Source organism: Adiantum capillus-veneris, chromosome 4 (assembly GCF_014529385.1).
Source record: "Adiantum capillus-veneris isolate H3 chromosome 4, ASM1452938v2, whole genome shotgun sequence".
In the NCBI taxonomy this organism is placed as follows: domain Eukaryota; kingdom Viridiplantae; phylum Streptophyta; class Polypodiopsida; order Polypodiales; family Pteridaceae; genus Adiantum; species Adiantum capillus-veneris.
In genome coordinates, this window is record NC_140934.1 from 172400070 (window position 1) to 172416441 (window position 16372).

Genomic DNA, 16372 nt, shown 5'->3' on the forward strand with positions numbered 1-16372 from the left:
GACGATGACCATTCTAAGAAGCCAGAGGGCACTGGCAAGCGAACTAAGTATCTTTCTCCTACTCAACTTCAAACTTTCAGAGAGGAAGGAAGATGCTTCTACTGTGGCGAGAAAGGACATATGAAACCGGATTGCCTGCTAAAGCAGCAACGACAAGAGCAAGCCTCCACGAGGCCAGAGAAAGCAAGGAAGGAACCCGCACCGCCAAGCTCGAATTCAATTCCAGATGTTCAAGGAAACACAGAAACGGAGAAAGGGAAGCGTCAACTTCTGAAGGGCTGGGGGTCTTTGAACAACCAGCGAGTACTGATTCTCTATGATCCAGGATCCACTGATAACTTCATCTCCTTGTATACTGCAGAACGTCTGTGCCTTACACCGGCTCAGCTTGGCACACGGGTTACATCCAGATCGGCATTCGAGGGGTTGACAACCAATGCAACTCCCGTGCAAGGACAACTCAATCTTCGGATTGGCGAGTACAAGGACCGCGAATCATTTTTGATGGCACCCATCGAGGGATGTGATATCATCTTGGGTATGCCATGGCACTTTCACATGACACCTATTCCCGATTATGTGGAAAAGACCCTCACATTTGATCATGGGGGTAAGAAAATAAAGATTCAAGCTGATGCAGGAGATTGGCTGTTCCCAATAGTAAGCCATATCTCCATTAAGAAAGAAATGAAGAAGTGTGTTTCTGCTTGATTTTTGCAAAGGATAAAACTAGCAGGGACTCTCTCTCTAGTCTGGAAATTAAGCGTCTTCAATTTATTGAAAAGTACAAGGATTGTTTCACGGAAACACTTCCTGATGAACTCCCTCCGGTACGCCCGGAAGATCACCGCATAGATCTCATACCGGGTAGCTCGCCTCTCAATCAACCCCCTTATCGGGTAAGTCTTGCTCAACAAGAGGAAATTCTGAAGCAAGTCAACGAGCTTCTAGAGAAAGGGTTAGTACGGCCCAATGCTTCACCCTACTGCTCTCCAGTTCTACTGGTGCAGAAGAAAGATGGCACGTTTCGAATGTGCATAGACTATCGGTCTTTAAACAAGATCACAATCAAGAATCGCTTTCCGATCCGCGGATTGATGATATACTTGATAAGTTGCAGGGTGCAAGTGTCTTTAGTCGCATAGACTTAAAGAGTGGGTATCATCAGATACGGATCGCCCCTGAAGATGTCCATAAGACTGCTTTTTGCACGACCTTTGGACTGTATGAATTTTTGGTAATGCCTTTCGGCTTGACCAATGCTCCTGCGACGTTCAATCGCATGATGGACCGCATTTTCAGCCCGTATCGAGCTTTTACGGGAGTATTCTTTGACGACATACTCATCTTCTCTAAGTCAGAAGAGGAACATCGGAAGCACTTGGACTTAGTGTTTCAAGAATTGCGAAAGCATGAGTTGCATGTGAATGCAAAGAAGAGCGAGTTCTTTCTCTCTGAGATACACTATCTCGGCAATATAGTCTCTCACAATCAAGTGAGCATGGATCCTGCCAAGATCCGAGTGGTAGAAGATTGGCCTATTCCCACTACGGTACATGATGTACGTAGCTTTCTGGGATTATGTTCATATTATCGAAGGTTTGTCCGAGGATTTGCTCATGTAGCAGGACCACTTCATGAAGATTCCTTTCAGATGGGGATCGAGACAACAAGGAGCTTTTGATCGGCTCAAGTATTTGCTAAGCCATGGACCTATTTTGATAGTGCCTGACTTAAGGAAACCATTTGAGGTTCACTGCGATGCTTCAGGCGATTGCATCGGAGCAGTGTTAAACCAAGAAGGCCATGTAGTGGCTTATGAAAGCAGACGGCTTAAGGATGCAGAGTTGCATGCATCAATCTACGAAAAGGAACTCTCGGCTGTGATTCATGCCTTATCCAACTGGAAGCACTATCTTCTAGGAGCGGATTTTGTGATCAAGACTGATCACCAGAGTTTGCGGTATTTTCTTACGCAAAGGAAACTATCTGAGAAGCAGATGAGGTGGACAAACTTTTTGTCTATGTTTCACTTCCAGATCCTTCACACGGTTGGGAGTAAGAATGTGGTCGCAGACGCATTGTCTAGGCGGCCAAGGGTGAATGCTATCACTTCGGTATATCACCAAGAATTAGAAGCACTACCGGATTTGTATCCGAATGACCCAGACTTCTCCACCATTTGGGGAAAGCTACATCGTGGAGAGAATGAGTTTCCCTATTCCATTCGGGACGGTTATCTCTACCACCATCAGGCCATATGTGTGGCGGAACCATTAAGAAAGAAGATCATGGATGAAGCACACGCTTCGCCTTATGCGGGTCATCGGGGTATTCTCCCTACGACCTTAGCAATGGAAAGATATTTCTTTTGGCCTAGCCTTAAAGAAGACATTGATAAGTATGTCAGGGAATGCTTGGTTTGCCAAAAAGTGAAGTATGATCGGCATAAGACGCCTGGGTTGCTACAACCTCTGCCTGTGCCTAATGAACCTTGGGAAAGTATTGCCATGGACTTCATCATGGATCTCCCTAGAACTCAAACTGGAAATGACGCGATATGGACCATTGTGGACAGGTTTAGCAAGCAAGCACACTTTATACCAGTCAAGAAAACGATCAAAGCAGATCATATGGCTAGGGTCTTTCTAGCACAGATTTTCAAGCATCATGGAATGCCTAAGTCTATTGTGAGCGATCGAGATCCTCGCATGACAGGAAATTTTTGGTGTGCCTTGATGGATAATCTTGGTACAAAGCTGAATTTTTCATCTGCCTACCATCCTCAAACGGATGGGCAAAGTGAGATAGCCAATTCCACCGTATTGGATATGTTAAAAGCTTATGTGTCAGACCGGCAATCTGACTGGGAGAAATATTTGCCTCTTGTCGAGTATGCGTATAACAATACCATACACTCATCGACGAGGAAAGCACCTTTTGAGATTCTCTATGGTAAGCCTCTGCTTCCACCCATCCTTTTAACTAAGGATAAGATCTTTGTGGCAGATGAATTTGTCCGGGATTTGGACACCGCCTACGGGCAAGTTAGGAGAGCTATCCTACGCTCTCAGGAAAAGCATACGAAAGCTGCAGACAAGCACATAAGGAATCTAGACTTAACAGTCGGACAGTTAGTCTTACTCAAGTTTGAGAAGGCAAGACTTAAGAAACAAGCGTCTCATAAGGGGAAAGTGGTAAAACTTTCTACCCGTTATTATGGGCCGTTTAAGATCATTGAGTGAGTGAATGATGTCGCTTTCCGATTAGAGCTACCGCCTAATTGGAAGATCCATAATGCTTTCCATGTCAGTTTACTCCGGCCGTATGTGGGACCGTCTCCAAGCCAGCCTAGTGCTGAGGAACCTCCTGAGGTTGAGGAAACAGAAGAAATACTCCAACCGGAGCAGATGGTAAGTCATCAGGAGCGGTCTCTCAAATCCGGAAAGATAACACGAAAGTATTTGGTTAAGTTTAAGAACTATTCGAATCTAGATGCTCAGCGGATGACGCAGGAGGAATTAGCAGCTTATCCCGAGATACTGGAGGTATATGTCCAAGCACTACAGTTGAGGTCAACTGTTTAGAAGCCAGAGGGATGTTGCTAATTGGACTATTTTCTTATTTTTAATGATTAATCTCTTTTTATGATATTTTATTATGTGCACTAAGAACTGTTAAAAGATTGTAGCTACAGGAACTGCCATCAGGAACGGACAACTCTGATGTGTCATTTGATGGGCGACGGTAAACATCGCGAAGGAGTTTTCGTAAGTTCGGTGGAAAGGGTCGAGTTACGAGTGCCTCTGATGCGTCACATGATGGGTGACGGGTGCATCAGTAAGGGGGCATCCCGTAGGCTAAGGAGGAAATCCGAACTGAGTAAGAAAGTACGCGTAAGAACGCAAGCACAAGAATAAAGATGGGTTCAATGAAGCTTTTTACGAAAAGTAGGAACAATTGCGGGAGGGCAGATGCTTTCCCGCGAGGAGTCTGTGTCTGCATTGCATCTGTGTCGTGTCCTGCACCCGGGGACGCCTGGAATGTGTCCGTGTAGCATTGTTTTCACTAACAGAGTGAGTTTTTAAAGTTTGAACAGATTCACACTTTTTATAAAGTGACCGGTCACTTAAAAGTGACCGGCCTCTTTATTAATAAAATAAAGCAGCCACTTAGAAGATAAAGCAACAAAACCAGCCAGTGAATTCTCTCTCCCTATTTCGAGTAGAACAGCGTCAAAAAAAAAAAGAAAAAACGGCCGCGATCTCTACGCGAGCAGTTATTCGTGCCGTGGCCAGGGAGCTATAAAAGCACCACATGCCCTCACTCACGGGAGGTACCAACATCAGCAAGAGAAGACTCTGCCGCAAGAGATCGCGAGACTATGAAGCACGGAAGTCGCTTTTCCCGCGCAAGAGTGACATGTATCTATTGTGGATTCGTCATACGAATTGTTGTTGCGTGTTTGTGTGGTTTGTTTTGCAGGAATCTCCCGTCTTACGGGAAGGCCCTTTATGGGAAGTACGGCTTCACGCCTAAGTCCCTTACGGGAAAGCACGGCTTCGCGCCTAAGTCCCTTACGGAAAGGAACGGCCTTGTGCCCAAGCCTCTTTATGGGAAAGCACGACCTTCGGGTCTAAGATTACAGAACGGAGGGGTTTCCTCGGGTTCTCGTGCTTGTATAAGAATTCTCCTTGAATAAAAGAATACTCTTTACGGGCGGGGACCATCCCATCTTCTGGTCCCCAATATTGTGTCGATCTTCTCCCTTCTCTCATGTTCTCAAAGAATTATGATTTTCAGATTTTCTAAGTGCTCGTGTACGCTCCCGTTTTGTGACACTCAACGTACAATATGTCATGCCTAGGAAAAGGGATCACATATAGACGCTGACGAAAATACAGGAAACGATCACGAATGAAACACTCGTACAATGCGTGCTGACAAATCACTCGAACACATAGTACTTCCTATAAGGGTTCTTTGAACCTAGGCTCGAGAGCCAAGATCGGTTCTTCCTGAGGGGGTTCTTTGGACCTAGGCTCGAGAGCCAAGATCGGTTCTTCGTGACTGATCGAATATGCAATGAGGTTAGCTTCACTAGAGAAAGTATCTACTAAACCATCATCCTTGTGAACAATCACATCATCTTCATGCAAATCATCATGCTTGTGAGAAACCACATCTTGATCATCTTGCAAACCATCATGCTTGTCATTGTCATCCGAATCATGATGCTCATCATTATCATTCAAATCATCATGCGTATCATCATGCAAATCTTGTGTGTCATGCTTTGGAAAAGAAGACGATACTGAGAGAGTCTCCTTTTCTTGAATCTCTGTAAGCTGCGCTTGTACATTGGAAAAAAATAGGACGAATGCGGCTTTCCTTTCGTTGTGCTCATGCTCCATTTCGGCTCTTCTTGCTTTGGCCTCCAAGCGTGCTTGCTCGCGCTCACGCTCTATGGGTGCCCTTCTTTGTTCGTGTTCACGTGCTATGGATGCCATTCTTTCATCCTATTAACTTCCTATCCATAAACAATTGCTCCAACTCCTCCATAGGAGTTAGTGTAATCCTTGGCGTAGATGGGGAAGGGGGAGGGTCGGAAAAACCTCCTGGGGAAAATATGAGTGAAAAGAGGCACAAGGGGAGGCTGGACAAGCCCTTCTTTCTTGGGTTTCCTGTCACTCTTCAAAAACACGATTAGGAATCGACACGCCCAAGCGAACTTGGGTTCGTGCGACCTCAACAAGCCAAAAAAATTCTATGTTTCTTGTGGTTCTTTCCTTGAGTGATACAGAACACTGCCAAAGCTCTGATACCAATGTAAGGTGCAGCGGAATGAATGTTGAACTTTGCTCAAGATGAGTGCTCCGAAGTGTGCTCGAGGTTCCTTGTTCTTAGGGAAGGGAGAGCCTTCCGTTCTTTAATGAGAGAGTGTAGTGGACACAAACAAAGTGAATGGACACTGTGCGTGAGGGTGAATGAGACTGAGAGATAGAGAGAGAAGAGAATACGACACCAGAGACGTTGTAAAACCCTCCTCCAAAGGCCCCACTCTCTATGGTCTCTATGGCGAGAGCGGTCTACTTATGATTGCACAAATCTCTACAATGCTTGGACTTGCCGACGATGAGGACGACGACGAGACGGGAAGGGAACCTGAGAATTCTAAGGGCTGAAATCAGCAAATCTTTATCTGCTGAATTCTGACTAAGTCGGTGACGATGCCGATGACGACAGTACGACGACGCGCTGAAAACGCAGATGCTGAAATCTGCGTTTTCCGGGCTGAAATTGTAAACCTTCCGGGATTTGACCGTGCGGCGAGGATCTGCTGCGGGAAGGTGAGATCTACGAGGTTCGGGACTTGTTCTGCAATGTCTAAGGGCTGAAAACTGAAAACGCTGGGGTTTCTTGATGTTCCGTCGCGGTGAATTTGCAGAACGCTGGGGTATATGATGCAGATTCAAAAACGCCAGAGCTGAAATGGTCTTCTGTTGTCGCCGGTTGTTCTGCAAATGCAAAACGCTAGGCTGATCTGCTGTGTCGTGATGACGCCGGGGCTTATCTGCTGTGCACAAAACGCTAAGGTTGATTTGATGCAAAAACGCTAGGTCCTCAGATGGCTGAAAACGCTAGGGCTACTGCGGGTGTTGGTCTTGCTGAGAAGTTGCCTGTTGAGCAAGGTTCTCCTGCTGCCTCTTTTACCAGAAAGTGCTAACTCTGGTTTGCTTATATATTAACTTAGCAAAATCGGCCTACCTACTTTCCAACAAAAGTCGCTTAAAATAATAAGTGAAAAATGTCAAAAATAGGGAAAATAGGTTTAATGCATTGGAATATTCCCCTGAAGGATTCTGATGGAAATGCTTATGATCATGTTGTGTGCAACCAAAGGATATGCATCTACTCTAAGTGACTGGTCATGCACGGTTTGCGACAGACTCACAAAGGTGCCAGATCACTTCTTATTCTAATTTGACTTGATTGAATTGAACCCTGGTCATGCTGTAGCTTGTCCACAGACACATAGGGTTGGATTTGTCACGTGACAACAGCCCAAACACTTCGAAACGGTGTTCCAAATGAGTCCCGTTCTCGAAACGGAGCCGAGAACAGAACGTCGTTCCGGAACGGGGTGTAACCGGAATGGTGTTCCGGATCGAGGAGAAACATGAGGCAGAACGGCGGAATGCCGAGTTGAGGCAACTGGGGGCAAAAAAATAGGCATTTGGAGGCATATTTGGGGTTGTTTGGGGGACATATTTGGGGCAATTTGAGTGTAGTTCTGGGGTTGTTTAGGAGTTGATTTGGGACTAACCTGAATGGAGATAATTCAAGCCTTACTCTAGTCGACTGTTTCAGTCCCGTTCTCGTTCTGGCCTCCCCTCTTCCTCCCCGTTTCCGTCTCGTTCCAGACCCTCCTATTCCCGTACCCCGTTCGTGTTCCTGGTAACCATGGAGAGAGTACACATCAATCAGGTTCAAGTTCAAGAATTTCCATTTTCAATTTTCATAAAGTTATACAACAGAATACTGTCAGCACAGGAGTATCCCTGAAATCCAAAGAGAAATTAGTGACTTTATTCCATCCAAGTAATATGTGACAAAGGAGCGGAGTGACTCGCCTCTCGTGCAGTCTCTCTGCACCAGATTCAACCCTATTGATCTGCGGGATCTTTTAGAATAGACGCAGCTATGCTGAAAGCCTCAAGATAAAGTTCCAAAATCTGAGGAGTATCTGCGAGGTCCTCCTCCATGTACTTTGCATCCAATGCCGGATAGTTCTTAAATTTCACTAAGAACTGCCGAATCACTTTACCTTTCACTTTTTTGTCCTTATGGACCAATATCCGTTTTGGAACGAGTATCTCCTTGCTCTCTTTCACTTCAGGTTGCTCATCAGGCTTCCCGTCAATGGCACCTTACCCTTAAAAGGGTTTCAAGAGACTCACATGAAAAGCATTGTGAATCCTCTAAGTATTTGGCAACTTGAGTCTGAAGGATCATCATTTATCTTTTCCTGAATCTGGAAAGGTCCATAATACCTCATGCTAAGCGTTTGAAAATTCCGCTCCGTTCCCTTTTGTTTCCTTGGGCGTGCCTTCTCAAAACATAAGAGCACCCAATCATCTTCCTTCAACTGCAAGTCGTGTCTATGTCTATCTGTTGCTTGAGACTTCTCTAGAGCCTTGTGAATGTTGGCAAAAGCAGTGTCCAAATCCCTCGTGTACTGATAGACTTAAAAAATCTTGTCCTTGGTGCTTAGAAAGGGAGGGACCTTCTTAGCACTTTCAATTACTTCAAATGGCGCCTTTCCCGTCAAAGAGTGAACTGTGTTATTGTAGGCAAATTCCACCAAAGGCAAATATTTTTCCCACTGAGTCTTTTGATCAGAGATGTAAGACTTCAATAAATCCAAACCCACTGAATTGGCTATCTCGGATTGCCCATCAGTCTGTGGGTGGAATGATGATGAGAACTGCAACCGCGTGCCAACGCTCTCCCAAATGGCCCTCCAAAACAAACTTGTGAATTGAGGACTTGTGTCCGACACTATCGTCTTAGGCAAGCCATGTAACCAAAAAATTTGAGCAATGAATAGTCTCGCTAAATGATCAGGCTTGACCGTCTTCTTTACTGGAATAAAATGAGCTTGCTTGCTAAATCTATCAATGATTGTCTAGATGCCATCATGCCCACTTTGAGTCTTGGGGAGATCAAAGATGCAAATCCATAGCAATGCTTTCCCAGGGGCAGATGGGAATGGGTAAAGGTTGTAGTAGTCCCTGTGCGTCAAACTTGACTTTTTGGCATACTAAACAACTGCGAACAAAGTCATCCATCTCCTTTTTGAGTCTTGGCCAAAAGAAGTAACGCTCCACACCCTTATAGGTCGTATTTATGCTGCGGCGACCCGAAAAAGGTGGACAATGGTACTCTGTTAAGACCTTTCCCTCAAAGGTCATGTAACACATCGTTTTCCGCATCAAATAGCCATCACTATGGAAGAACTTGAAACTGTCTCCCCATTCTGTATTTGAGAAAAAATGTCAACAAAGTCAGGATCTGTGGCGTACTGGTCTACCATATCCTCGAAGCTTTTGTGATGAATCGCGAAAATAGCCAGAACCAGGGGCTTCCGAGACTATGCGTCTGCCATCAAATTCTTATGTCCTTGAACATGGACAATCTTGAAATGAAACTGTGAGAGGATGTTAGCCCATTGCATCTGCTTTTCCGAAAGCTGCTACTGTGACGAGAAATATCGTAAACTTTGATGATCCGTGAAGACTAAAAAATTAGCTCCGAGTAAATAGTACCGCCATTGTGTAAGAGCATGGATGACTGCCAATAGCTCTTTCTCATATATCTGTGCTACCAATTTTGGCCGTGATAACATCCCGCTTTCGTAAGCAATAACATGGCCTTCTTGCATCAAAATTGCTCCCAGACTACGACCACAAGCATCACAATAAACTTCGAATGGCTTTTGCAAGTCCGGTAGAGACAACACTAGTCTGTAGTCAATTTTGCTTTGAGCATCTGAAAAGCAATCACCTCTGTCGATCCCTATGTGAAAGGGACTCCTTTTTGAGTCAATAAATGCAAAGGTGAAGCTATCTATGCAAACTTCCGAATGAACCACTGATAATAAGAGCACAAGTCCAAAAAGCTTCGAACATCGTGAACATTCTTTAGGTCAGGCCAATCGTGAATAGTTTTGATTTTGGCCAGTTCTTTTTGCACTCCTTTTGTTGAGACAATGTGTCCCAAGAATTGTATCTCCGGTAGGAAAAACTCTCTCTTTTTGGCATTGATAACCAATCTATGCTTGCGCAATGCATGAAAGACCTGTAGTAGATGATGTCGATGCTCTGCTTCATTCTTGGAGAAAACTATAATGTCGTCAAAGAAAGTGCCCACAAAAGATCAATACTCTTGGAAAATCCTATCCATCTTCCAATCTCCGATGTCCTTGGAGAGAGTACTTTGAGGGTAGAATCTCCAAATGAACAAAGGCTGGTGATTGCAGCACTCGGTTGAAGAACTCGAAGCATCTCCAACTCGCTTTGGACACTTCCGCCATGATGGCCCTTGTCCCCACAATGATTGCAATGCCGTTCTGCCTTTAAGGCTTTCTTTTCGGCATCACTCTTCTTTTCTTTCTTCTTGTTGCTTTTCTTCTTACCCTTTTGCTTCTTGTTATTGTTGTTGAAAGAATTGATCAAGGCTTTGGAGCTTGATTTCTTCCCCATATTGAACCACTCCACCTAGTCCAACACCATTGAAAGAATCTCGTCCCAAGAAACAATATTCAGTTGTTACGGGGTTGCCAGGGACACTCAAGATGTCACGTGACACATCCAACCCTATGTGTCCGTGGGCAAGCTACAACATGATCAGGGTTCAGTCAGTCCAGTCAGTCTAGATTTAGAAGTGATCTGGGACTTTTGTGAGTGTGTTCGCAGACCGTGCATGTTCAGACACCTAGTGTAGATGCATATCGTTTGGTTGCACACAACATGATCATAAGCATTCCCATCAGAATCCTTCAGGGGAATTTTTCAGTGCATTTAGCCTATTTTCCCTATTTTTGACATTTTTCACTTATTATTTGTAAGTGACTTTTGTTGGAAAGTATGTAGGGCAAATTGAGTAAGTTTGTATATAAGCAAACCTAGACTGGCACTAATTGGCAGAAGAGGCAGCATGAGCACTCGCTCAACAGGCAACTTCTCAGTAGAACCCCAAGCCCTAGCGTTTTTGGACCAGATCAGCCAGCGTTTTTGCTTTTGCAAATCCCGGGCGACGGAAGACTCAACAAGAGACCTAGTGTTTTGCAGTTGCAGGCCATCCGACGACAGCAGAGCCATTTTCAGTCCTAGCGTTTTTGATTTGCATATCAGCCCGCAGATTTACCGCGACGGATTATCAAGAACCATCAGCGTTTTCAATTTTCAGCCCTTAGCCAACGCAAATCGAGTCCCGAACCTTGCAGATCTCACCTTCCCGCAGCAGATCCTCGCCGCACGGTCAGATTTCACAAGGTTTACAGTTTCAGCCCGGAAAACGCAGATTTCAGCATTTGCGTTTTCAGCGCGTCGTCGCATCGTCGCCATCGACATAGAGTCGGAATTCAGCAGATAAAGATTTGCAGATTTCAGCCATTAGAGTTTTCAAATTTCAGTCCGTCTCGTCGTCGTCCTCATCGTCGTCGACATCATCGGCAAGTCCAAGCATTGTGGAGATTTGTGCAATCATAAGTAGACCGCTCTCGCCGTAGAGAGTGGGGCCTTTGGAGGAGGGTTTTACAACGTCTCTGGTGTCGTATTCTCTTCTCTCTCTATCTCTCAGTCTCATACACTTCCATTCACAGTGTCCATTCACTTTGCTTGTGTCCATTGCACTCTCTCACTAAAGGAACGGAAGGCTCTCCCTTCTGTAAGTAAAAGGAACCTTGAGCACAGTTCGGAGCACTCATCTTGAGCAAAGTTTAAACATTTATTCCGTTGCACCTCACACAAGACGAACACCTTCACCTAGAGGCCAAGGGCCCGCAACTTGGAGCTTGCGTGCTAGGAGGCTCGCGTCCACTGACTTGAGTCCCTTTGGCGGCTCGTTGATGGGCTCGTCCAGAAAACGGCCCGAGATCACGTCTAGATCGACGCGCGGGAGCCCTCGTGGCACCGCGCGTACATGAAGTTTGGTTGAGTACGGACGCGTGAGGGGGTTTGAGAGTCCCCAATAACGGGAGTCGACCACTCGTAATCAACGAAGAATAGAAATTGGTATATAGAGGAGGTAATTGGGCCTAAAGGTGGATGGCTATGTCCTATGGACTGATAAGCTCTCCCATATGAAGTATCTCTTGTTGAATCTCCTGCATCTTGTTGACGTGATCCCTCATGAACAAGTTCTTCGCATCCAGTGTCCTCAACTGCACCTTGAGGGCTATCCGCTTCATTGGAGAAAACTTGATCATATAGTGAAGAAAGCCGATCCCAAATCAACTTTGCGTCCTTTATCAATTGGATGTGACTGATGACTGATGGTACACTGTTGAGGATTATGAAAGACCGGTTTTGAGCATTGACACACTCCTACAACTTTGCTCTTGCTCGTAGGGTCCTTTGGCTTTTGAAAGTTGCTCAAAACAAAGCCTTCAAGCTCGTAAAGGTGCCATCATGGTCGATTTCCAAATGGCATAGTTCTTGCGATTCAATTGCTGATTTGATGGATAGGTAGGGAGGGTAGGTATCTTGATTGGTTGATCACCTATGTTGGGGTAAAACTGGGACCAATCTCCCCACTCCTCGTTGACGCGTGGTCACCACCACTGCCGCCGCAACCTCAGGTTGTACTTCTTCATCACGGACCGAATTCATGTCACAATCATTGCTCCTCCACCGTGTGGAAGAACTTGGGCATGCGACGAGAGGTAGAAGAGAGGAAAACTTCAAATCTGTCCACTTCCGCCACAATCAGCCCCAAATGAGTGAAAAATGTAGAAAAAGAGCAAACAGTCTTTTGTTGTCGTGGAAATTCAGCACCAAAAACTCTCACAGATCACCAATTCGATTTGAGAGCACACTGTGGCTCTAATACCATGTCAAAGGTGCAACAGAAAAGGGTAAATGCGGAAGACTCGAGACTTTGACCGTAGGAAACCCTAGGAACGGGGGTCGTACCTCATGTCACCCAGTATGGTTTTGCCTCGTGCCAACCTACCGGGTGGGCAACACCGTGGAATGCATCGCCGAGAAAGGTACGTCTATCTCAAATACGGCCGCGGGCACAGCCACAAAACAACCCTCACTCCCTAATCTGCTCCTGGGAGATATTAGACCCACCACTGGACATGAATCTGAACTCTTAACAGTATGCACCTTATGCGGAAGGTAAAGATGCCTAGAATCTTTATGAGATATTGGGATGTACTCTACCTCGGTTGGCACCTGCTTCTAAACCTCAACCGTCAATTGCTCCACCTTTTCCACCTGTTTTCTCTATTCTGGGAGCTATTTCCTCACCATGACTAAGGTGAGAATCCTATTTTCCCTATCACTACAATTCCCTCTTCTTTGCCATCCCCATCCCCACCACCGCCTTAACCTTTCTATCCTACCATGCAAGGACTATCCGGGTTATTTTCCTTGTTATGCTCCATCCATGTTACCTGGTCCCAAACTAGTTAAAGCTGGTGGCTCTACACATTTTGATAAGGAGATGGAGTCTCTCAGTTTGGCACAAGATCTCTAAATTCTCAAAAAAAGCTAGCAATGCACAATCAAAGCGGGACAGTGGAGCAACACGGTTCAGGTATGTGGGAGCTTTAGGAAACATTCTTTCTCATTAAAAGCTTCGACTGTAAATGCTTGCATACACCTATATGTTTCAAAGGTTTCTGTCTGGTTAATTATATCACACTTGTATTTTTGCTCTGTTGTAAGGAAGTTGTTTTAGTGTTCGCTATTATCTCTAAAGGACGATTATTTGATTTCATTGGTAAAGCGCATTCAGTTGTTAGATTAAACTTCTTCTCACACTAGGGATATGCTTTCTGCCTCAAACATAAACCCAATATTTTTCTCCAACTGTGAAGCCAGGACAGCATGCAGCACTTTTGTAAAGACTTGATCATGTTCTTTCCAGAAAATAAAGCTTCACAAAAATGCATAGACACATGCTAAGGGTGAGTAGTGGTAATTACGAAGAACTACTATCAGTTTGATTTGCTGATAAATTGTGACTTTGGGATTGTCAGTTGATGGTGACCAATGTCTTGGCTGCCTCCCATCATGTAACTTGCAGTAGCTCAGTGTTATTTTTACTTTCATATATTTTTTATTTGTTGAAAGCCTCAAAGCTAAAACCAAAGTATTTGTGTTACGCAGCTGTCTAATTTGGTTGGTAGGGCCTAGGACAGTTCCAGCAAGGACTAATTCTACGAAATCACTTTTTGTTCAGGTCCAGAGGCTTCCGTCAGTATTTATCACTTTTGCAGCATGGTCATTGACTGAGGTAGAAAAGCTACTGCCACAGACTGCTTCTGTTTTGTACATTTTTGCTGCTGGGTGTACTGAGTGAGTGCAAAGTGACATGTAGGTCGTTCGATACCCACAGTATGCATTAAGCACAATTGGTCTTTGTCCATGGTGGTTAACCTGGCTAAGGTATAGGTTTGGGTTTTGAAGGTTCATGTCTGGCTAAACATTCAATTAAGCGGTGCAAATTGTTGATTCCTATTCATGTATGCAGGTACTCAGTATTTATACCCTTATATCCTATTGGGGCTCTCTGTGGGGAAGGTGAGCAAGGTTGTACTTCCTGTAAATATGGAGATTTTGACCATCACTGAGCTATGAGGGGTGTTGTGTGCTTGCAGTACTTCTATATTACCAGGCCTTGCCATATCTAAAGCAGTCAAATCTTTACAGCAATCTATTCAGTCGGCTACCATTTAATTACTACAATTTTGTTACGGTGAGAATGGAGGCTTAAATTCATACTTCCTGGACCATGTGCAACATGTGCTGAACTTGCTGCCTTGGTGTTTCAGGGCGGTTTGATGCTGTATCCATTCCTGTGGCTGAGTTTATACATCTACATGTTCAAGCAGCGGCGAAGTAAGCTTGGAAAGAGGTCAGGTGGGAGAGGACCATCGAGGAGGAGTGATTAGTTTGAAGGCCTATTCATGCCTTACCTGCAACTTTCCTTTGTATTCAATGAAAGGTATTACTTCGAGTCTGACATTGGAACACTGAGGTTATGCACACGCAATGTTACTTGAGCCTTCCATTTGCAAGCTCCTTTGTAGTGGACTCGCATGTCAGACCCTTATCCACAGATGCCTGTCCATCAAGTTGTTTGACAAAGATACTTGCTGAAAAATATATTTGCATTTATTGAAAAGCACGAGGGATGGTGCCATTATGAAATATGATTCTCTTAGATCTAGTGTCCTCTATTCAGAGATAAAAGGTGACCTGACATCTGAAAAGTGCAGAGATATTTTGAAGGTAAGCTTCAGCACATGGACAAATATATTTTCTTAGCATGAATGTGTTGACCCTTTTTCAAGGTTTGCTCTTACACGTTAAGTCAATCATGTAGTGCGTCATCGATAATTAAACGTGTGGTCAAAATGGTCCTCATCAATGAAATAGAAAATCCGAAAACCATTTACCCCCATTTTGTTAGGCATAGGGTTGATGCATGAGAAAAACATTCATGGGGGGTGTCTAACCAAAGAGAGAAAACTCAAATGTAGATTTAAGCAAATCACTTGATTATCCATTATGGGGAGGGATACAAAGCATCTTTCTATAGGCATAACTCACATGGTTCTCACTGCAGACTAGTATCTTGTGCATGCACTCTTCTTGCCACTAGTGTGGCTCATTATTAACTTGACGCCCATGCTCTCTAAATGAGAGTTGGTTTTTGGTCATTAGACATGGCCCATAATACCTTGAAACCCTCCCATTGGGCCTTGGACTATGACATGAGGAAGGTACTCAATGCCATAAGGTTATTTTGCCATGCACGCCTCCATGAAGGAGAGCAAATCCTCCCCTTATTCAAGGTAGTTATGGTAGGATCAAGCTCTCCAGGCTTTGAATGGCCCCAAGATAGAGGAACCGTAATAGTCTTCTACAAAGTTTCATTGCTCCTTGGCTATTGTCGCCTACCTTCATCCTTTGGTGCCTTTTTGGAATTTGGTATGTCCTTGGTTCGCGTCTCATAGTTCTCTAGTCTTCAAGACCTCATAGCCAGACCTTAAGTGTGTAGATGCCAACATAAATATAGCTATGGTAATGGTATTTAGGATGGTCTTGTAGCTCAATAGATTTGTGGTAGTGTCTAATTCTTTCACATAGATGGAGCACACAAAAAATGTGAAATCCATACATATTGCTGCTAGACAATAGCAAGATAATGTCACAGTTTCTTGGAAGCTCGATAATAGATTCAGTGTGCAACTGTGCCTTTTGAGTTAGAAAACTATTCACTATGATTGCCAAAATTGGGTTGCTTGTGAGAGTGCTAGTGATTCCATGAGACATGAGAAGAAACAAAAGATCAAAATTGCCCGAAAACCATTGCTTTGCTCATAAATTTCTCATTATGCGTGGGAACTAATTTTTAAACTTAATTATGTGGTTGCTTATACATGCTATAGAAGTAGCAGTGAACAAAGAATGAATGTATGCAAGGTAATACATAGCCTTTAAGCAAGATTTTTAGAAGAATAATCTTGATTGCATAGTGCTTGTTGAAACACTTTCATTATTAGCATCAAGAATCTGGTAATTCTCCTCTTTCCATCATACTCGATGGCGAACCATATCTCCTTCAAGCA

General features: G+C 44.3%; 1 protein-coding gene across 1 annotated transcript in view; it reads left to right on the top strand.

Annotated features, from left to right (window-relative positions):
• LOC147460365 (uncharacterized) overlaps positions 1-14961 on the top strand; it is a 53274-nt gene extending 38313 nt beyond the window's left edge. Inside the window, exons 5-9 of the mRNA XM_086511448.1 lie at positions 13978-14031; positions 14116-14183; positions 14269-14318; positions 14396-14493; positions 14570-14961. Of these exons, the coding sequence (XP_086367574.1) occupies positions 13978-14031; positions 14116-14183; positions 14269-14318; positions 14396-14493; positions 14570-14689 (390 nt within the window). The 3' untranslated portion in view covers positions 14690-14961. The remainder of the gene's footprint in view (positions 1-13977; positions 14032-14115; positions 14184-14268; positions 14319-14395; positions 14494-14569) is intronic.
• Positions 14962-16372: the final 1411 nt, after the last annotated feature.